This window comes from Xenopus laevis, chromosome 1S (genome assembly GCF_017654675.1).
Source record: "Xenopus laevis strain J_2021 chromosome 1S, Xenopus_laevis_v10.1, whole genome shotgun sequence".
NCBI classification, from domain to species: domain Eukaryota; kingdom Metazoa; phylum Chordata; class Amphibia; order Anura; family Pipidae; genus Xenopus; species Xenopus laevis.
The window spans coordinates 157452357-157475875 of NC_054372.1; the positions used below are offsets into that span (position 1 = coordinate 157452357).

Sequence of the window (23519 nt, forward strand, 5' to 3'; positions counted from 1 at the left end):
TGTGGTCTGGGCTGCTTAGGGATCGTCATAAACAAAGCTGCTTGAGTTCTGCATGGCTGGTAAGTAAGGCGGGGCTCCCCCTGCTGTTCATAAGTATAATTGTTTCCCTGCTCAGCAGTTAGGGACCGTCTGACAATTCCTATCCACAGCAGTAAATGAAGGGAGAATTTCACTGCATACAGTCAGGTTTCTTATAAAACAGTACACATTTTTTAATTAAAGTATATTGGAGATAGGTTTCTTTTTCATTAAAGAAAGTAAAAATGGGATTTTATTTTTTTGGCTTTACATGCCCTTTAACTGTAAATATGTGCCTTTTACTTAATAATTATATAATTAGTATTGTAGATGTGTTGATACAGAGATGCCATATTGATCATTGGTTTTTTCAATTCTAAAATATTAAGGGAGCAATGTAATAAAAGGTACCAAATTGTTATTGCGTTATAGTCTGTCTTTTTCTCATATTACCCCTCAATACCTTCCAAAGGACTCAGCGAGCGTATGATTTATAGGGAATAACTGTAAAGGCATGGCCAAATGCAGTGGTGGCTAGTTTAGGGCATCCTGGAGGGTACTTATGGTGATATTTGCGAAAAATACCTGCTTCAGATAACTGGATGCCTGATACAACTGTAACCTTGTAATTAGCAGTGGCAAACCTAAAGGTTGAGCTTTACAGGTGAAGCTTGAGCCAAAAAAGTCCAAAGCACATGGCAATGACGCCAAATTATGCAAAGGTCAAACAAAGTAGCAACAGTATGCTTGCTTAGAACCTCCATGAAAGATACCATGAAGGCATCAATGTCATTTCACATGATAATTATTATTCAGTAATAAAATGTCAAAGTTATTATGCCCAACAAAAGCAAAGTATAGATGTATTCAACTGACACATCTTAAATGAACTTGGACATATAGAAAGTCAAGGTGTAATTTTTTGAAACATGCAGGTTGATTTAACACATTACCTGTACTGAACTACTGTCAAATTCTGTTCCCCGCAGTGTCTAGCGCATCGGACATACCTCATCCAGCTTGACTTACTAGGCTCTCCTCCATCAATAAAATGCTGTAGAGTCCCATCTTGGTCATATATCTACAGAAAAGGTTGCAAAGTCAATTAGTAGGAAAAAAGCATTAGCTATCATTTTTACTGTGTTACTGGTGTCTCAATATATCTTTTGGTGGAATTTACTACTCTGTGGTCTGTCACTAGTTTATGGAAGAATTTAGAGACTTGGATGACATGCAAGAGAAACATTTAGAGTTGTACTATAAATGTGTTGTTTTATGAAACCTACTATTTATACTGTATGTAATAACATATTCAGAGAATATTAACCCTATTTCTATCGGGTAAAGGATAATTCAGCTCAGCTTGCCAATGCAATATTTGCCCAGTGATTTTGATCATCTGTCTAAGGACATTATTACTACTACAATTATCCTTTTATTTATATAACACTGCAAGGCATCAGCTCTAAATAGTGTTTCACCATGCAGCCCAATGGTAAACAGGGATATCTCTGCCAGGTAAAAAGCCACAAATCACTTGTGCCACTGTCATAAATGAATTTATCGGTGAAAAATAATGTAATGTTTTAACAACTAAGCTCTGCCTGCTAACATTTTTTTTTAAACTTTATCTGCTTTAGATTTTGGCTTTGTATTGCAGTATAACACTGTTAAGAATGTATTGCCATACAGCAGACAGATTTTGGCTGCCAGCTTGGCCACTCGTAACTAGCTGTCCACCTATTGGCCCATGTATGAAGCCAAAAAAATGTTCATTTAGATATCAGGGAATGCAGGAAAATACCTTCCACTTACATGACCAAATCAGGTAAGCATATGCTCATTTCGTAACCTTGTCAAATGAGAAGATCTTGCCTTTCATGACCATGTTTATTTTACATGGTATTTTACCAAGAAGTATTGTACTCTATAGTACCTTTTTTCATAATGTATCTGTTTGAGCAACTTCAAATAACAAGGGGCCGATTTATCGAAAGCCGAGTTTTTAGTTTTTCACACATTTCGAGAAAAAATGTAGCAAAAAAAAAAAACAGTGAACACAAATATACTTTTTAATATTTTTTGGAACCTCAAATAGCCAGGATATATGAAAGAATAAAACAACAAAAAGTCAACAGAAAAAAACTCAACAAGTAAACTTTCACGGTTCAATAGAAGTCAATGGGAATTGTCTGTAACAGATTTAATTACTGTATATATTTATTTCCCCAGTTCATTAAAACATTCAAATTTTTTAGCCACATTGAATATGAATGAAGCATGTCATTCTCGCTAGTGTGTAACTTTTTTTCTGAGAAAAAAGCATGCAGAATATTCTGTTGAGTTTTTTCTCAAATAGACTTGCCTTTGGGGGAAAAGATGCACACGTTGGGGCACATTTACCTAGGGTCGAATATCGAGGGTTAATAAACCCTCGATATTCGACTGCCGAAGTTAAATCCTTCGACTTCGAATATCGAAGTCGAACGATTTACCGCAATTCGTTTGATTCCAAAGATTTTCATCCATTGATTGAACGATTTTTCTTTGACCAAAAAAAGCTTACAAAGCCTATGGGGACCTTCCCCATGGGCTAACATTGAGGTTCGGTAGGTTTTAGATGGCGAAGTAGGGGGTTGAAGTTTTTTTTAAAGAGACAGTACTTCGATTATCGAATGGTTGAATAGTCAAACGATTTTTAGTTCGAATCGTTGGATTCATAGCCGTAGTCGAAGGTCGAAGTAGCCAATTCGATGGTCGAAGTAGCCAAAAAAATCATTCGAAATTTAAACTTTTTTTTATTCTATTCCTTCACTCGAACTAAGTAAATGTGCCCCGTTGTGTTGCAGTTTGGAACTCGTGTTTTTTTCCTCGACCTTGAAAATAAGTAAATAGGTTTCTAACTCAATAAATAGCAAACATTTCTGTTCAAAATACAATTAATTAATTTTGGAAATGTGTTTGATTCTTGATCTTGATACAAACCACTGAGTAGCTGACAGGGGGATTTCTGGGCCCCCAGGCTGCCCTGAGGTGGCCTTCCCTACGCCGCCCCCTCTCACCCTGCCACGCTCAGGAAATCAGTGTCAGAGAGGGGCAAGGTGTGGTCTGCATTGCTAGTGCCAAATTGCCGTTTAATAGCACAAGTGCAAAAAGCAGCTTTACAGTAGATGCAGTATAGTGACAGTTTGTGCAACAACTGTGACAAATGTTGTGTGACCGCAACTGAAGTTGCAGTTACTAAATGGATGCTTTTTTTGTGCTCTATTTAAACTCATACACAAGTTACAAAGTAAGCCTTACCAACTTTATGCAAACCACAGCCTAATTTTAAGAGGCCTTCATTTATGGGTGGAAATGTACAGTAATCCAAAACAAGTATCAAATTGCTCATTAGGCCCACACATATTGTTTATTATACAGTTAGAAGTGACCTAATCGTATGATATAATGTGTGAAGTCAGCTTAAAAGGAAACAGGTTTGCAAAGGTTATTTTGCACAGGCATATAGTCTTATATTTCTTCATATTTAAGTATATTCATAGAAATGGAAGAAGACATTATTTCTCATTTGAAGAACGCTTTTTGTTGGTCAGTTTTCTAGTGCAATTCTTAATGCTATTTTTGGAAAAATGTCTCTCATATGATATAGTATAATATTCTAATCAAGCCAGAAAAGTGCATTGTTTTTTATGCACCCCTGCTTGGTAGGAAACTAATGAACATAAAATAGGCTGTGCTTAACGCATCTGAATCTAACTTGGGATTAGATTCATTACCCCACATTTTGCTCTTCTTCTTTGTCAAATGCTAAAATACTCACAAGCTAAACAGGATGCTAACTCTGACCCACTCCCAAACAACTTTACTAAACAACATGTAGTTTATACCTAATCTCATCATCCTAAATAACACATAACAACATCAAGTGACTTGTGAAAGGGATCACGTATGAAAGACCACTAACCCCAATTAAAATTACACTGTACAGACAGTTTGTTTCTTTTTTCCTAGTACCGTACCAGCAACAAACCAGTCATTATACTGTGCCACTGTGTAGTCTGTCTGATTATGAGAAAAGTCATCAGTCAGTTTTTGCTCAATCAATCAAGCAATGCAAGTATATAGATTGTCAACCAGTTGAATTCAAAATGCTCTAATGTGGGCTTTCAGGCTGTACTGGTAGCCTCTACTACTACATTTATGAGGAGCTAACTACAGGGCACATACTACATTTGTGTGATATTCACTATACCCTTTACATCAAAGAAATGTCAGACTGGGACTTTTGTAAATGTCTGGGGAAGAAATCCACTTAGTTTCCTGTATAAGAAAACAAGTCAAAATATATGTCACCACTAATCATGCTTTTCATGAATTCTATTTATTCTTTGATCGGGTTCATTTGAATTGCTGTTGATATAAGCGATGTAATGTGTACAGCTTACAAATATTAAACATGTTTTAGCCAATAAACTACATGCCACATTTTTTAAAAATAAGGTTTAGTTGATACATGACAGTTAACTTTAGGCCTCATTTACTAATTGCTTGTTTGAATTAACCTACAATTCTTCCATCATATCATCCCGATCCTCCTATGAATGAGCAACTTCTATGGGGTGATTTACATGTTAAAGATTGACTTGAAAGTGATACCAAATTGAATGTATTTGGAAAACCAAGAACCTCTTTGTTATTCCAGGGGGAATAAATAAATAAGGGTCAGCATTGGACAGTGAATTGTGACAGCTAGAATTACAGCCTACAGAGAACAAGGGTAACCTTTGCCAAGTTCTGGTTAAGGCACACTTAACTAGAAGCATGACAAGATCCTAGTTGGCAGAAGCACACTTATTATGTACTTTCCTCGGACATTACAAAATGGACATTGGCCCTCACAATGATTATTTATATATGGTCTTTTTTCTTTGAATAATTACAATTGTGTGGTTTCAGCATAATTATTCTTCTTGATTCTTGTTCCTTTCCCCTTATTTTCCATTACTCTGATACTTACCCAAAGATTCGATAAGGGGATGGCCAAGAAAGAAGAAAATTGTAATTTTCTTTTCATGACCATCACACATAGTAGCATCTTCCAACACTGTACAAATACATTCCAGAAACTTATAGCTGAGACACAAAGTGGGAAGAGGGAGGAGGTTTTATAGTAGGACACTATATTCCGAGAGGAAGGATTATCCAGAGGTTTAACATTCTACGACTGTAGATGATGAGAAAAAAAGGATGGGGTATAAGCAATTTTTTCCCGTATTGGTTCTCTCCATCAAACCTGTCTTTAGTCTGGTATTAATAAAGGAGTTTTCCATGCATACAACAGTTCATATAGTTCATAATGCAAAGTAAATAGTGAATCAGTACTTACACAGGTATTTTTGTATGTATAGTAAAATACTTTTGAAATGCTCCAATGCTGTCCATGAAAAAATAATTTATATTGTGCATTCTGCATATAATATAAAAAAAGTCACTGGGGGTCATTTATCAACACTGGACAAGTTTGCCCATGGGCAGTAACCCATGGCAACCAATCAAATTTCTTCATTCATTGTTCTACTTACAGCCGGTTTTAAAAAACTAATCACTAATTGGTTGCTATAGGTAACTGCCCATGGGCAAAGTTGCCCAGTGTTGATAAATGACCCCCAGTGACTTTTTTTAAATTATATGCAGAATACACAACATAAATTATTTTTTCATGGACAGCATTGGAGCATTTTTGTGCAAACAGTAAGATCTAACCTCCCACTTTCACATACTACATCTTTATTGCAAGGCTTTTCAGAGATCATCCATACAAAATGGGTCTAGTGTCATTCTAAGGTTTTGGCAGAATTAAACTTCAGGGAGCTAGGATTCAATTATATGGATCTGGTTGGTGATCAGAGGAAGCCACTAGTCAATTCACTTTTCCCTTGGAAAAAAAACAGGAAAAAAATCCTGATTCATTCATTTAGCTCCTCTGTGGAGCGAGATGATGTTGGACTGGTGAGACCAATGCTCTTTTATGTTGTTCTCTTTTGAGAAAACCCTGCTGTGAAGAAAACATCTCCAAATTAAAGTGACATATTTCTACATCCAGCTGTTAAATATGATGGTTGCCGTTTTTCAAGATTTTGGATGCAAGCCATCTTTTAGGCTGTAATATATACCTATCTGTTCTATATGCAGTTTGCAGCAGCAATTTATACAAAACATTAAGACCAGAGCTATGGTTTCACAGTGTCAGGGAGCCGGGAGCTCCCTCCAGGGAGGTTGTCAGGATCGAGGAGGAAGCCCTCTTGAGGGAGCAAGTTCGCGGTGTCCAAAGGGTTAATCAAAAGAGTAGTCGAGATCCAGGCAAAAGTTCACAGGCAGGCAGATATCAGCAAAGTCCAAAGTCCAGGCAAAGGGTCAGAATATAAATCAGGAACAAGATATAGCAATAAAGCTTCACAGGAAACCCAGGATACAATAGGGAAAGTAGTCCTATACTTGGGCGCCATTCTGGCATCTAGTTGGCGTTTTTATTTTGAATTTGGCGCCAATGTGACGTCATTGACGCCCTTTCGCCGACGTCGGCGCGCTGACGTCATCGCGCCGGCGCCGCTACCCACGTGGCGGCCATGGGCGCCGCCATTTTGGAAGCGACGCCGGCAAGGAGGGACGCGCCGCCCGGAGCTCTTGGACCTGCTCCGGGCGGCGATCGTGACAGTACCCCCCCCCTCACGGGGGGCCTCCGGACCACCAGGACTTGGCTTCTGGGGAAATTTGGAGTGGAACTCCCTCACCAGACGAGGAGCATGGACATCAGAGCATCCTTCCCAGGAGCATTCTTCAGGGCCGAAGCCTTTCCACTTGATGAGGTACTCAAGAGAGCCCCTGGAGATCCTGGAGTCAAGGATCTTCTCCACCTCATATTCTTGTTGGCCATCCACAGAGATAGTAGGAGGGGAAGGCTGGACCACGGAAAAGCGGTTGGAGGTGGCGGGTTTCACCAAGGAGACATGAAACACGTTGGGAATTCGCATCTCAGGGGGAAGCTGAAGTCTGACAGCCACAGGATTGATCACCTCCAAAATGGGAAATGGACCTACGAACCTCGGACCCAACTTAGGAGATGGTACCTTCAACCGAATGTTCCTGGAAGACAACCAGACTTTATCACCGACCTTGTAGGGAGGAGAGGGTCTACGTCTACGATCTGCAAACGACTTGTGAACCAGAGCACTCTTCTCCAGGTTTGACTTGGTTGCAGCCCAAATAGCAGACATGTGGGCTGCATGGTCATCAGCGGCCGGAACATCAGACAGTCTTGTGGGAAGGCTAGAGGATGTAGACCATACACAGACATAAATGGGGACCTTCCAGTGGAAGCGTGGCAGGCATTGTTATGAGCAAATTCCGCCCACGGGAGGAGATCAGACCAATCATCTTGACAAAGGGAAACGTGGTTCCTCAAGAACTGTTCCAAGGCTTGGTTCACTCGCTCAGCCGCTCCATTAGTCTGGGGATGATAAGCTGAGGAGAAGTGAAGATTAATACCTAGATCTTTGCACAGGGAACGCCAGAATTTAGCCGTGAATTGAGACCCTCTGTCAGAAACGATCTCAGTTGGGAAGCCATGCAGGCGAAAAATGAACTGGATGAACAACTGTGACAACTCCACTGCAGATGGAAGCTTCTGTAGAGGGATGAAGTGGGCCATCTTGCTGAAGCGGTCAATGACAACCCAAATCACGGTGTTCCCACAGGAGGGAGGAAGTTCAACCATTGCCAAATGTGTCCAAGGACGAGAGGGAACAGGCAACGGCTGTAGTAACCCACTGGGGCGAGAATGGCTGGACTTGGAAGTGGCACAAACAGTACAGGCAGAAACAAAGTCTTTGACATCTTTTTGGATAGTCGGCCACCAGACTAAACGTCGAAGGAGTTCAAGAGTCTTTTCTGGACCGGGATGTCCAGCTTGTTTGGAACAGTGAGTCTGTTGAAGAATGGGGAGACGTAACTCGGAGGGGACAAACGCCATCCCAATGGGGGTATCAGGAGGAGCAGAAGATTGACCAGCCAGGATTTGATCAGCGAATTGAGGGTACAAGGAAGCGATGATCTTGACAGGAGGAATAATAGGCTCTAGTCTTTCAGGAGTACGATCCACCGGAGTGAAACTTCGAGACAGAGCATCGGCCTTCTGATTCTTGGAGCCAGGGTGAAAAGTCAAGACGAAGTTAAATTGAGAGAAGAAGAGAGACCACCTTGCTTGTCTGGGATTCAGCCTCTTGAGAGATTGGATGAATTCAAGATTCTTATGATCTGTGTAGATCGTGACTGGGATCAAGGAACCTTCAAGGAGGTGACGCCACTCTTCTAAGGCAAGCTTAACCGCCAGGAGTTCTCGATTTCCTACATCATAATTTTGCTCCGCAGGAGAGAACTTCTTAGAGAAATACCCACATGGATGCAGCTTCCCATCAGAGGGATGTCTTTGGGACAAGATGGCTCCGGCTCCAACTTCAGAAGCATCCACCTCGATGAAGAAAGGTAACTCTGGATCAGGATGGCGGAGAACCGAAGCAGAAGTGAAGGCATCCTTCAAGGATTGAAAAGCTTCAACAGCAGGTGGGGGCCAAGAGCTGGGTTTACCCCCTTTTCGGATGAGAGCAAGGATTGGAGCAATACGAGAAGAGAATCCCTTAATGAATTGCCGATAGTAGTTAGCAAAACCAATGAATCTCTGGATTGCCTTAGTACTTAGGGGTAGAGGCCACTCTTGGATTGCAGACACTTTCACAGGATCCATCTCGAAACCCTCTGGGGAGATGATATAGCCCAGAAAAGGGATCTTGGACACTTCAAACACACATTTCTCCAGTTTGGCAAAGAGAGAGTTCTTCCTCAAACGAGAGAGTACTTTCTTCACCTGAGATCGATGGCTTGCAAGGTCCTTGGAGAAAATCAAGATGTCATCTAGGTACACGACCACAAATTTTCCCAAGAGATCCCGGAAAATGTCGTTCACGAATTCTTGAAAGACAGCGGGGGCATTGCAGAGACCAAAGGGCATTACGAGGTACTCGTAGTGCCCATCCCGAGTGTTGAATGCTGTCTTCCATTCGTCACCTTCCCGGATGCGGATAAGGTTATACGCCCCACGGAGATCCAACTTAGTGAAGATTTTAGCCCCCTTCAGTTGGTCAAAGAGTTCAGCAATCAGGGGCAAGGGATACCGGTTCTTAACGGTGATTTTATTAAGACCCCGGTAGTCAATGCAGGGACGTAGACCTCCATCCTTCTTTTCCACGAAGAAGAATCCAGCCCCGGCAGGAGAAGTAGAAGGGCGAATAAACCCCCGCTGGAGATTCTCTTGGATATATTGCTTCATGGCAGTGGTTTCCGCTGGAGAGGATAATTACGACCTCTAGGGGGCATGGTTCCAGGCAGAAGATCGACAGGACAATCGTATTGTCGATGTGGAGGAAGGAATTCTGCAGACTTCTTACAGAATACATCAGAGAACTCCCTGTAAAAGGAGGGTAGAGTCTTCAGATCAGACATAGAGATATTCACCCTCTGGAGGGGTTCAGCAGGAAGACAATGCTTCTGGCAAAATGGGCTCCAACGGGAAATCTGTCCTGCGGACCAATCAATGGTGGGATTATGCAGGCGTAGCCAAGGGAGACCCAAAACGACTGGAACTGATGGACAGGAAATAATTAGGAACGAAAGTCTTTCTTTATGCAGCGTCCCAACCTGCACAGGCAATTCACCAGTCGTCATGGAGATAAATTCAGCCACCAGGGGTCTGTCGTCAATGGCAGTGACACGAAGCGGAGTGGACAATGGGAATAAGGGAACTTCCATGTGTTTGGCGAAACGAGCGTCCATGAAGTTCCCAGCAGCTCCAGAGTCAATGAAAGCAGAGCCGACAATGGTCTTAGTGGCTAGGCGAATCTGTAAAGGAAGTAGAAACCTGTGAGTGTTCTCTTGAGACTTCGGAGTAGTGCCCCCTACATGAGTTACCCTTGATATACCTCGGGGAACAGAACTCGTGGGCTTCACCGGACAAGAGTTCGCAAAATGAGACTGTCCGCCACAATACAGACATAAGCCAGCCATTCGTCTACGGAGTCTTTCTTGTTCGGAGAGACGAGCCCTTCCAACTTGCATCGGTTCCTCCGGAGGGGAAGGAGAAGCTTGAGCAGCCGGAGTTTGCAAGAGAGGTCTCTGGAAGCGAGGTGCCAACACGGGTTGAAATCGTTCACAACGCTCCCTCTCTACTTGATGCTCTCTAAGACGAGTGTCCACCTTGATGGATAGTGCAATCAGATCTTCCAGCAGATCAGGGAACTCCCTGGAGACAAGATCATCTTTAATGCGAATAGACAGACCTTGATAGAATACGGCCTTATAGGCATCGTCATTCCAGGAAGTTTCAGCCATCAAAGTTCTAAAGTCAATAGCATAGTCACTGACACTGCGGTTACCCTGTCGGAGTTGCAAAAGACGAGAAGGGGCATTTGTGACCCGACCCGGGGCATCAAACACAGTACGAAATGCTTGAAGAAAAGTCTTGGCATCAAAAGTCAGTGGAGAATTCTTCTCCCAAAGAGATGTTGCCCACTCAAGCGGTTTGCCCACCAAACGAGACATCACATACCCCACCTTGGAACGTTCATTGGGGAAGTGCGAGGGTTGAAACTCGAACTGGATCTGGCACTGTGTAGCGAAACCTCTGCAGGCCTGTGGGTCCCCACTGAAGCGAGGAGGAGGCGGAATACGAGGCTCACCAGACGAAAAACCTGTGCTAGACGAGACGTCCGCCATGGGAGAATTTACAGCCGCTTGGGAAGCAGGAGGCGCTGGAGGCACTCGGGAGAGAAGGGTATAGAGTGCCTGTCCTATGTGGTACTGCTGGGCTTCATATTCCTCCATGCGGGATGCCAGTCCGCGGATCGCTCGTCCGACATCAGGCGTAGCTTCCTCAGTAGGATCCATGGCCCAAGTATAATGTCAGGGAGCCGGGAGATCCCTCCAGGGAGGTTGTCAGGATCGAGGAGGAAGCCCTCTTGAGGGAGCAAGTTCGCGGTGTCCAAAGGGTTAATCAAAAGAGTAGTCGAGATCCAGGCAAAAGTTCACAGGCAGGCAGATATCAGCAAAGTCCAAAGTCCAGGCAAAGGGTCAGAATATAAATCAGGAACAAGATATAGCAATAAAGCTTCACAGGAAACCCAGGATACAATAGGGAAAGTAGTCCTATACTTGGGCGCCATTCTGGCGTCTAGTTGGCGTTTTTATTTTGAATTTGGCGCCAATGTGACGTCATTGACGCCCTTGCGCCGACGTCGGCGCGCTGACGTCATCGCGCCGGCGCCGCTACCCACGTGGCGGCCATGGGCGCCGCCATTTTGGAAGCGACGCCGGCAAGGAGGGACGCGCCGCCCGGAGCTCTTGGACCTGCTCCGGGCGGCGATCGTGACACACAGTACATCTATAGATAAAAACAATACAGGAAAAAATCCCACTACTTATTAATCAAGACTAATATTGTGTTCTGTTATGATTATTTGAAAAATAGAGGAAGACGATCTTTTGCACTGCAGCTGTTGTGAAACTACAATTCTCTTCAATGGAATTATTTTGATTACCTTAAAAACATTTTTGTTAAAGTGTTATATAACCTTAAAGGGGACCCGTCACCCAAAAAAATTATTCAAAATCCTATTTTATCACATTAGTCAAGCAAAAAAAGTTCTGTCTTGCATAAAAAAGGGCATTAACTCAAGGGATGAAAACATAATTATGCCTCTTTATAGGTCCCTGGTAAGGCCTCATCTGGAGTATGCAGTTCAGTTTTGGACTCCAGTCCTTAAGAGGGATATAAATGAGCTGGAGAGAGTGCAGAGACTAAGTGCAACTAAATTGGTTAAAGGGACGGAAGACTTAAATTATGAGGGTAGACTGTCAAGGTTGGGGTTGTTTTCTCTGGAAAAAAGGCGCTTGCGAGGGGACATGATTACACTTTACAAGTACATTAGAGGACATTATAGACAAATGGCAGGGGACCTTTTTACCCATAAAGTGGATCACTGTACCAGAGGCCTCCCCTTTAGACTAGAAGAAAAGAACTTTCATTTGAAGCAACGTAGAGGGTTCTTCACAGTCAGGACAGTGAGGTTGTGGAATGCACTGCCGGGTGATGTTGTGATGGCTGATTCAGTTAATGCCTTTAAGAATGGCTTGGATGATTTTTTGGACAGACATAATATCAAAGGCTATTGTGATACTAAACTCTATAGTTAGTATAGGTATGGGTATATAGAATTTTAATTAAAAGTAGGGAGGGGTGTGTGTATGGATGCTGGGTTTTCATTTGGAGGGGTTGAATTTGATGGACTTTGTCTTTTTTCAACCCAATTTAACTATGTAACTATGTAACTATATAAAATGAACTTTAATTACACTATATAAATTATTTGAATCTTGTTTCCTTCAGTCTGGGAACTCATAATTATAGCAAGCAGGCAGGAGCCATTTTGTGGACACTGTTATTAAGGCATCTCAATCTTATTTTTGCACCACAATAAGGGGCCCAAAGTCCATCCCCATGCCCTGGTTACACAATTAAATGGTGAAGAGAACGGGGGAATGTGGGGAGAATGTGGGGAGAGTAGTGACATCTAGGAAGTGGAAATGGAAAGTGAAAGCAATTGTCTGCCCCGCCTCTATGCCTAGGCATAGAGGAGGGGCAGACAATATTTGATTGGCAGCTGGGATTTTTAAATGATCTTACAACAGCTATGAATGCTTTAATAAAAAATAGAAATTAGATTTCTTGTTTAATTTGAAAAGGACTTTTATAATACAGATTTTTGTGTCTGGGTACAGGTCCATTTTAAATTTTTTCATACAAACATGACCACACACACTGCATTTGTACAGAGGCCATCTTCACTCATTTTACTGTCTAATGACATGGGTTTATTTTACTCAGGTAATCCACCAACTACACTTACGAATTTACGAGACAGCCAAAAGTATTTCAATAATAAGTTGCCATGGGTTTTAGCCCAAAGGAATATGAAAAATAAAGCTATTATATTTATAGATGAATAACTTGAAGAGAAAAATACAACCTAGCTCTATCATAGTACTGTACTCTTTAAAGAATGGTGAATGCTCCAGCAACAGATAAGCAATAGTATCCATACAAATATGCAGATGAATCTACTTTGATTGCAAGAATTTTTACAAAAAATGTTGATGGCCAAAATTTTAGGATGTAACTTAATCTTAGAAGGAAACTCTGGTGAAAGAAGTAACTTTGTGTAAAATTCACACTTTAGCTGCTTGAGTTCTGCATGGCTGGTAAGTAAGGCGGGGGCTCCCCCTGCTGTTCGTAAGTATGATTGTTTCCCTGCTCAGCAGTTAGGGACCGTCTGACAATTCCTATCCACAGCAGTAAATGAAGGGAGAATTTCACTGCATACAGTCAGGTTTCTTATAAAAATGGTAAATTTTTTTTATTAAAGTATATTGGAGATAGGTTTCTTTTTCATTAAAGAAAGTAAAAATGGTATTTTATTTTTTTGGCTTTACATGCCCTTTAAGTATGTGATTGTTTTTTTATTTTGAGGGATTTCTTCCATTGCCCAGGCCTCTTTTCTCTATCTTCAGCCCTACTTAAATGCACTAGTGAATCTTAAATATATACTCCGTATTGACAGTAATGGTATTCCTTCAACATGACAAGTTTTGTTTAAAGTTACTTAAAAGTCTCAAGAGAGCTTGAATAAACAGTTAGTTTAACACAATCAAGAAAATCTCTATCAGTTTACATTCCACAAGTGCAATTTTTAGAACTGTAAAAACGCATGTCATTTGCAGCATATACTGTGAGTAACTTTTCATCATTTTTTAAGTCACTAGAACAGAATGCGCAAATGTGGAATATACCTTTCTGGCATTCTATGACTTCCTGAATTTTTATGTTTAGTAAAATGCAGCACATGCCATAGCTATATTTAAATTGTAAATGTTATATCTCTACTCATTCTATTCATCAGACAGTGCACCTATTTTGAATTACCAGCATATTAGTGCAGGATAATGCTACGCAAGCATTCTAAATGTATTATTTTATATCAATTATATATCTTAAAATACACAAAGCAATTGGAATCCACTGTATATGTGAATGGCCTGGAGGAACTTAGTGCCATGGTTCAGACTTTGATAAGTGTTAACCAAGAATATTATTAATACTGTACATTTTAGTCAGCCTGATCCATTTGAATTTACTGTTTGAAAATGAACTTCATAAATATACGTCTCTGTGGCATTAAATCAATATCAGAGCAGCCAATGTTAGTATGGCACGAGGGACCTGTAATGTTATATCAATTCTCAATGCAGCCATGATTTTTACATGAATCCTACCAGGGGATTTCCATAAATAAAACTAGACTTCATAAATTTCCAGTCTAGTAGATACCATTCTTATATCTATTTTAGCAAAGCTATAGTACATTTTTGTCATAACAGTGTAGATTGTGGCTGTAAACTTTTGATTTATTTCATGTTCTCTCTTCTGCATTTTTAAAAGCATCCCCCCTGAATCACCCATAATGATCTTTAACGTGCCATCAATATTTGATGTTGGGGAAGGCCATCCATTTATTGGATAGGTAATATAACTAAACTCTCTTTTTGCCAGGTCAATAATATGCATTAGTTTATAAGGTAGGTCAGGATATAAATATATATATATATATATATATATATATATATATATATATATATATATAGCATTATTAGGCAATGCCAAAAGCCCTGAGTATCACTTTCCTAACTGTATGTGGATAAATACAGCAGTTTATTCTGTATACATGTAAAGAAGTCATGCACAAGATTACAAATTAAAAGACCATTGAATAACATATTATTTACTGTATCATAGGAGAGACAGTAGATCTGAGCAGAGCTCTCTTTAGTTCCTATATCAGTTAATATCTGTATATCATTTGTATACTTAATTTATATAACCTGCTACTGTAAAGCATTGTGGTATAGTTTTTATAAAGGCGTCCATTACAATAATATCTCAGCGGGATAAAATATGAGCAAACTTTTAACCCAAAGTTTTCAGTTTCATCAGATGCAAACTTTTCACCACGTAGTCTGGAAAAAAGGTGTTCTGTTGGAGCTGTCCAGTTACCATGATGTTGAGCTTTTTTTTTTTGTAGATACATTTCTGTAAAGTCTTGTTTTTTTTTTATAATTTTCTGCAGTTTCACAAAATTTTACACAAGTTTGCTCATCACTAGTAGTGAATTTTAAGAGATTTTCTGCCTTGTCACTGGCTTGCCCTGACCATGTCCTGTTATGTCCCAGATCTGCCCAGTTGTGCCACCTCTTTGCCAAATATTAATGTTAAAACTTTAAGAAACCAAAGAAAGTAAACTTCCTTCATGTAGAAAACCTAAAAATCATCAAGAACTGACATATTTTAATAATTCCATTAACAAATAGAGGCACATTTATCAAAGGTCGAATTTCGAATTCATGTGAGTTTCTAAAAACTCCCCTAAACTAAATTTGAAATTTGACCAATCGAAGTTTATTTAAAAAATCAAATTTTTCAAACTCGAATGAATTAAATCAACCCGAAAACTTGAATCGAATTCAAATTGAATTCAATTTGAATCAAAAAAACTTTCAGGAAGGCTGCAAGCAACTCCAAATTGATCCCTGGACATCTCCCATTGACTTAAACAGCAATTCGGCAGGTTTTAGGTGGCAAATAGTCGAATTCAAGTTCTTAAAGTGTCAGAGTATGATAAATCCCAAAAATCAAATTCAAATTTTGTTTTAAAACTGGAATCAAATTTGAATAACTCCCTAGTTGAATTTGACAGTTTTGACCATAAAATTTTTTGACCCTTGATAAATCTGCCCCATAGAGTTCATTGATCATTTTTTCCTATTGGTTGCCTAAATTGGGTTGCCTGATGTAAAATAGTTGTAGCCATGCAACAAAGAATGGCTAAGACAGAACTGTTCTTTCATGAGAGAGAAATTACAGAAAATGTTTATTTTATTGGAGTAATGGTCTCCTGTGGTTTTACTTCTTTTTAGTATTGCTTACAGTTTTATATCTCTGATGGAACGCAACTCTCTAAATTATGATGTTTTTATAAGTATACACTGCATTCTTTCCCTTGCTCATGTAAGAACGAACGTTCTCAGACACTCAGACATTGACATGCAGTTTCAATATTTAACAGTATTAGTCAAAATATTACTTGTGATCACAGAGTAAAATCAGCTATGGAAGTTAAAAATGTGCTGTTAAGATGAACTTTGTTTCTGAAGTACTAAATGAAAGTGCACGAATTTAGCATGAATAGTGACAATAACTCATCAAAAACTGCCTATGAGAACATGCAGCTTTAACATGACATACACAAAGCACAGCTCAATAATATTCACAGGCAAGAAAACAATGGGACTTTAGAAATTTTTTGCCCACTAGCAAAGGTAGTGCCTGTTGGGCAGTCATGGTATCAATTAATGCCTTATGTGTAGCCATGATTGCCGAACAGACATTACACTTGCTAGTATTTGCTAATAGTCTGGGAGTGCAGGTATAGTAGCAATTAGATTCAGTAATGACAAAGAACTGCAACTTTAAAATATACATTCATTACAAAAATGTTAATGATTTTAAAGTTCTGTGTAAATGTAAATTGGTTTGGAAAGCAGTATCTCTGGCTGTTTACTTTATATGTATTCCTGGCTCTGAATCCGAAAACAATACCGCAAGCCAGTTAAATAAAAGGACTGAAAGAGATCCATCTGCTGTTACAAGGCTAATGGCACACTAGACAAACCGCTACCTTCTGCACTTTGTATGTGTGCACTGATGCACACGTAGGCATTTGCCTATCATCGCACAAACAGAGTACATTTTGGCAGATTTTCGCCTTGGAAGGCTTTGCCACACTTTGCCCACTTTGTCAGATGTTCATTCGCAGCACATACGCTAATTCATCAAAATGTGAAAACTGGCAAAGTTTCATTAACATAAATTCATCAGAGTGAGCATTTCATAGAGAACTTTTGCTAACCTTCATTTCTGCCTAGCGAAACTTCGTTAGTACACTTGGAGGCCCATTTATCAAAGGTCAAATTTTGATTCATGTGATTTTTTTTTAATTCGAATATACTCACACTTCGACTGGGAGGTTATTTAACAGAAAATTTGAATGTCTAAAATTCGATCAAATGGTTCTGTCCCGAAAATTCGAATCTTATTCGTATTCGTATTTGATTTGAATCCAGTTTTTCTCCCGAAAAAGAACTTGAATGTCAGGAAGGCTATTAACATCTTCAAATGGCTCAACAGACCTCTGTCATTGACTTGTAATTGAGCATTGCTTGTTAATAAGTCTGTCTACAATGCTAAAAATAACTGTGCCAATAGATAACATTGCCTTTATTCATGCAGTACTGTTGCACGTAAGGTTTAACTCATACTATAGTAAATGTTAAAAATGTTACAATGCAAAAAATTGCACTAACTCAAAAGTCTTCAAGCTGTCATACCCAATGGGAGATATTTGTAATGTGTGCTAAAGTCAAAGTTTGTTTGAAATGAAAGAATAGGTGGAATCATGTATAATAATGATAAAGAAAAACGACACAGATCAATTGATTACATGAATTTAACATGTTATTCATCACCAATACAGGAAAATGAACACATTTTTGATCCTCACAGGGATCTTTGTCACTGTCTTGAAGTTACCATGTATAACCCAAAGCTAGTATGTGAAAGTTGATTATAGTAATAGAATGAATATAGTAATTGATTGAAAATAAAAGGGGGCAAAGCTCTGCATCTCATACTTCATTAAACCTGAATGATGTACAAGTTACACATGTGAGGAGTGGAATAGGGGATGCCTACATGCCCCAACAATGCCACAATTACAAGGTTACCAAATGTAGGCAGCACTGTATCTGGAAAGTGCAGGCTCTTGTACTCCAATAGAAAGGTGGCCATAACCTGTACACTAGCCAGAGCGGGCCAAAATTTTTCTGATTTCAATAAAAAAAAAATATTTTGAAGATTACACAGTAACATGGTGCAAATGAATCATATGCCAGTAGCACACAATTACATTTAGGGCCTTATATATAAAAATCTGAAATTTTATTTGAATTAAAAAAAGTCCAACCAAACTAGAATCCAAGATTAGACCTTATTCATTATTTTTAAAAAAAACGTGATTTCATCAGTGTCGGAGCGAAAAATCTGAATCGTTACGATTTTTTCTAAGGTTTTTCCAGAATCGTACAATTTTTTGCCCGAAATAGTAAGATATTCAGGCTAATTCCAGCAGCGCAGACCACAGAAAGTGCCGGAGCGAAAATCTGAATCGTACTATTTTTTCTAAGGTTTTTCTAGAATCGTACAATTATTTGCCCGAAATAGTCAGATTTTCGGGCTAATTCCAGCACAGAAACTTCCAGGATAGGAACCTCTACCATTGACTTATGTACTACCTTCGTAGGTCTGATATGCCGGTGATTTTCAGATTCTGACTTTTTGCAGCATCGGATTTTAATAAACCCTGAAAAATGTGAGTTCTGCACCAAAAAGCCAGAGCAGAATTTAGTACATAACCCCCTAGGAGTCACAACAAGTCGGACAATTATTTGACAGACAATAAATTGCTACCTGACTTTACAAGCTTATTTAGAAGTAACATCAAGAAGTAACAACACTGAGAAACATTCTCATTATATACTTTTGCTTTATCGTTATAAATCCAAAAAACACAGCAGGGGCTGTATGTAAAGCAAATCAAAACTGCTTAAAGGGGTGGTACAGCATTACATTAACCTTTAGTAAGTTATAGAATGGTTCATTCTAAGCAACTTTTCAATTGGTCTTCTAAACAACTTTTCAATTGGTCTTCATTGTTTCTTTTCTATAGTTTCTGAATTATTTGTCTTTTTCTTCTGACTTTTCCCAGATTTCAAATGTCACTGACCCCATCTAAAAACAAATGCTCTGTAAGGTTACAAATGTATAGTTACTACTAATTTTTATTTCTCATTTTTCAAATTCAGGCCCACTTCTATTCTTATTACAGTTTCTCATTCAAATCGGTGCATTTTTGCTAGGGTAATTTGAATCCTAGCAACAAGATTGCTGAAATTGCAAACTGCTGAATAAATAGCTAAATAACTCAAAAAACACAAATAATAAAAAATTAAACCCAATTGCAAATTGTTTTAGAATATCACTCTCTAAATGTGGAGGCATATTTATCAAGGGTCGTATTTGAATTCATGTGAGTTTTTTTAAAACACGAATTTTGAATATTCGATTTTTTATTTAATACCGAGCCGAAAACTCAGATCTAACTCAATTCAAGGAAGTCAGGAAGGCTGCAAACATCTCTCCCACTTATACAGGAATTCGGGCAGGTTTTAGGTGGCAAATAGTCGAATTTGAATTCATAAAGGGCCAGACTTTGATAAATCTTGAAAATTGGTTTTAGAATTTTTTTAAAAAACTCGAATCGAGTTTGGATGATTTTCTAATTGAATTTGACAGTTTTGACCATAAAAAAAATCAGAAAATTTGAATTTTCAATTAGACCCTTAATAAATCTGCCCCTAAACGTTAATTATGAACAACTATTTTAAAGGCTTTATGTAACTATCACATTGGGAGATGCTTGTCATAGGTGTGCATACCATATCTGGAAAAAAATTGAATGTTGGGATGTTTGGAGATGTTAACAGCCTATAACAATGTGAATGCCAGTTTATGGATATTCAGAAGATTTGCTTCATATAGAACAGGACTCTACAAACAAATACAACCAATCCCAATTTGGTTTGTGGAAGAGCACTTTGTATATATTCAAGATTACAAAGTCTGTCATGGAAATTGATTGTGCTGAAGTTTACCTGTAGTCATTCCTTTATGCTTGACACCAGTACAGCTGTTTTAACACCCTAATATTGGTAAACTTCTGTATTATGCTGTAATTTCAGAATATCAATCCACAAAGATCAAAGTACACCTCTGGGTAACATTTTAAAAATGTCTACATGTGTTTTAAATCTGGAACCAGCATCAAGTGTATTGTAGAACCAAAGTCACAACGTTCATATCAAATTTCTAAACAAATAATTATATTTGAACATGTTATGTTGAACTTTACATGATCTTCACATGGATAAAAGTTTCATGAGGCAAAATGTTTAGAATTAAGTATATCAGTAATATCTATATAGGTACAGAGTTGATAAAGTAATAATTACCACTCATGACGGGTCCTTCATTTCCAAGCAATAAATGATTTGTCTTACCAAAATGATGAATTTCAATTATTACTCATTTTATTTGCATTAGAGGGATACTGTCATGGGGGAAAAAAATGTTCGAAATTAATCAGTTAATAGTGCTGCTCCAGCAGAATTCTGCACTAAAATCCATTTCTCAAAAGAGCAAACAGATTTTTTTATATTCAATTTTGAAATCTGACATGGGGCTAGACATATTGTCAATTTCCTAGCTGCCCCTGGTCATGTGACTTGTGCCTGCACTTTAGGAGAGAAATGCTTTCTGGCATGCTTCTGTTTTTCCTTCTCAATGTAACTGAATGTGTCTCTCTATTGAAATAATTATTTTCAAATCTTTTCATATGATGTGCATTTCTGGCTAACACTGATGACTTTATGAGCAACAAAGTATGGCATTTCTGGTAGCATACTTACAACATTTTTCAATACAACATTTTCAGATATCTAAAAAATAACTCTCGTAAGATATCCTTTAGCAAGCAAAATCTGCGTTGTTTTTAAGTGAGCACCACCAAAACTCTAAACTATAATTTTTGAATGAAACTTCCCCCAGAAGTGGCAGAACCATTATTTTATCTGTAAGTGCTCCAGAGCTTCTTGTGCTTTTTTGTTACAAAATTAGGTTCTTAAAATTAAATCTTAAAATTTTACTTTTCTATTTATGATTACCCAATGACACATGATGCTTAAAAAAAGCATAATATTATGAAAATAGTTTATTTAAATTAAGTAGTGCTTTACATATGAGCTTTTTTATGCAATATATTTTTAAAGAGACCTACATTGTTTGAGGGTATAGTTTTCCTTTAAAGTGGCCACAGGGCCCACAAATCAGACACTAGTACCTTAAAGCCTTCCCTGATTTAACTTGTACTTATTTCTCTCTTCCTATTGATAAATCCTTGTTAGATTGTATATCTGGTATGGAAATGTAATCTTAAACTATTGCTGAACTGCAAAAGGCATGTCCCTGATATCTAAAGGTAGAGTTGAAGTAAATGGGGTTTATATTAGTGATGATAATATGCAAAAGAAAACACATTACCATAACTATCTTATCAATTTATCTGAGAAGCTTTAGCAGGCCAGTTGTAGAGTGACTTTTAAGCAACAAGCAACATCTGCTTGGACATGTTGGTAAACCTGTAACATTTTGCAGTACAGAAATGCTCACACTCAAACATTGGGTCTAATATGTGGATATATCTCTATATGACCAATTCAAGGGCAATGACACACATGGCTAAATAAGCAATTTAAAAAAACATAGTACTTAGAGCATCTGAAATAACCATGTGTGCATTTATTCTAAAGGAGTATGAAATTAAAGCTTTGCTTTCTATTTCCAAGTACCAACAACTCAAAATCCAAATCCAAAATCCAATATCTTGCACTAATTAGATCTAAGGAGGATGAAACAAGCTGCCCATAATTCCTTAAGTGACAGTTTAAAACCTGCCATTCTTGGTTTTAAGGAATGCTATGGTGCAGATTTATCAAGGGTTAAATTGAAAATTCGAAATTCGAATAATCGATTTTTTTTTTTTTATGGTAAAAACTGTCAAATTTGACTAGGGAGTTATTCAAATTCGATTTGACTTTTTCAAAAAAATTTAATCGATTTTCAAGATTTATCATACTCTGGCCCTTTAAGAACTCTAATTCGACCACCTAAAACCTGCCGAATTGCTGTTTAAGTCAATGGGAGATGTCCAGCGATGAATTTGTAGTTGGTTGCAGTCTTCCTGACATTTGATTTTTTTTTTGGAGAATAAATTTTAATTGAGCTTTTAAAATTAAACCGAATTTGATTCAAGTTTCCGGGTCGATCCTATTCACCCGAGTTTAAAAAATTTGTAGTTTATGATAAATTTCGATTGGGACATGGGAGTTTATGGGAGATTTAAAAAACTCACATGAAATTGAAATTCGACCCTTGATAAATGTGCCTCCCTGTGTGTAGCATGAAGCATGTGAATAACTTCTGTTTTAAGGTTTTCAATGCATATATTGCATCATAAATACGTCTTTGGCCCTTGTTACCCTAACTGTGATGGTTTCTTTTCTAAGAGGGGAAGAAAAAGAAAGATGTGGCTGGTCAACCTGATGAAAACCTAGACTCTGGTATGACTGCAAGGTATTTAAGGAATGCCTTCAAAGAAGTTAGGTATAACAAAGTGGAAGGGCAATAATTATGCATTCAAGACTTCATATTTACCTTACAATATTCATTTGCATTTAACCTTGTGGACTTGCAGTGTTGAAATCCTACGTTTGATTCCAGCCGGCACTGTCTGCAAAAGTTTTCATGTTCTCCCCATGCTTGCATGAATTTTCTCTGGGTACAATGGATTCCTTCCACCCTCTAAAAACATACAGGACGGTGAACTGGTTTCTGATGAAACCAGCCATAAGGTATCAGGGACCTTAGAATGTAAGCTCCACTGGGGAAGGGACTGATGTGGATAAAAATATAATCTCTGTATGTACTACAGAATATGCTCCGAATATATGATAAAGGATGCTAATAATCATATTGTCTGTGACAGACATACAATTATGTAACACATATCCATTAGTTTCACTGTAAAAACAAGGCAGAAAAAATTATGAAAAATGAATTGTGGAATAAAAGGAGTTCCATAATTCCCTAGTGTGCAGTGTTATAACATAAAGTGTCAAGAATAGTTTTTCTTTAGAGCATGAAGGCTTCCACTTAGAGATCCCTGTTATGGAGAAGCACAGATGTTTTCATCCATGTTCTGCCATGTGTAAATCAAAATCTGAGTTTCAACAAATGCCTTAATAACATTCAGCAAGATTTATAGCTAGGTGTTTGTTTATTGTCTGAACTTTCCCAAGAAAGCAGGGTGGATAATATTAACCTCCCAGAGTTTTAAATTGTTTCTTTACCATCACGTCATGAATGGAAAAAAAATGTATTTGATTAATATCGCCTAAATCTATGCTGTCTGGGCAAAAAAAGAAAGACATTTTAAGAATGAGAGTTTCACTTTTTTCTTTTACCATTATTCCATTTAAAATATGTATATAAATGGCCTTTAGGCTAAGTTGACAAGAACACCATAACAGTTCAGCTCCACCTTGACCCT

General features: G+C 38.4%; 1 protein-coding gene across 1 annotated transcript in view; it reads right to left on the reverse strand.

The window, feature by feature from the left end:
* prdm6.S (PR domain 6 S homeolog) overlaps positions 1 to 23519 on the reverse strand; it is a 75594-nt gene that overhangs the window by 21349 nt on the left and 30726 nt on the right. Inside the window, exon 4 of the mRNA XM_018244284.2 lies at positions 972 to 1099. Coding sequence (XP_018099773.1) covers positions 972 to 1099 — 128 coding nt within the window. The remainder of the gene's footprint in view (positions 1 to 971; positions 1100 to 23519) is intronic.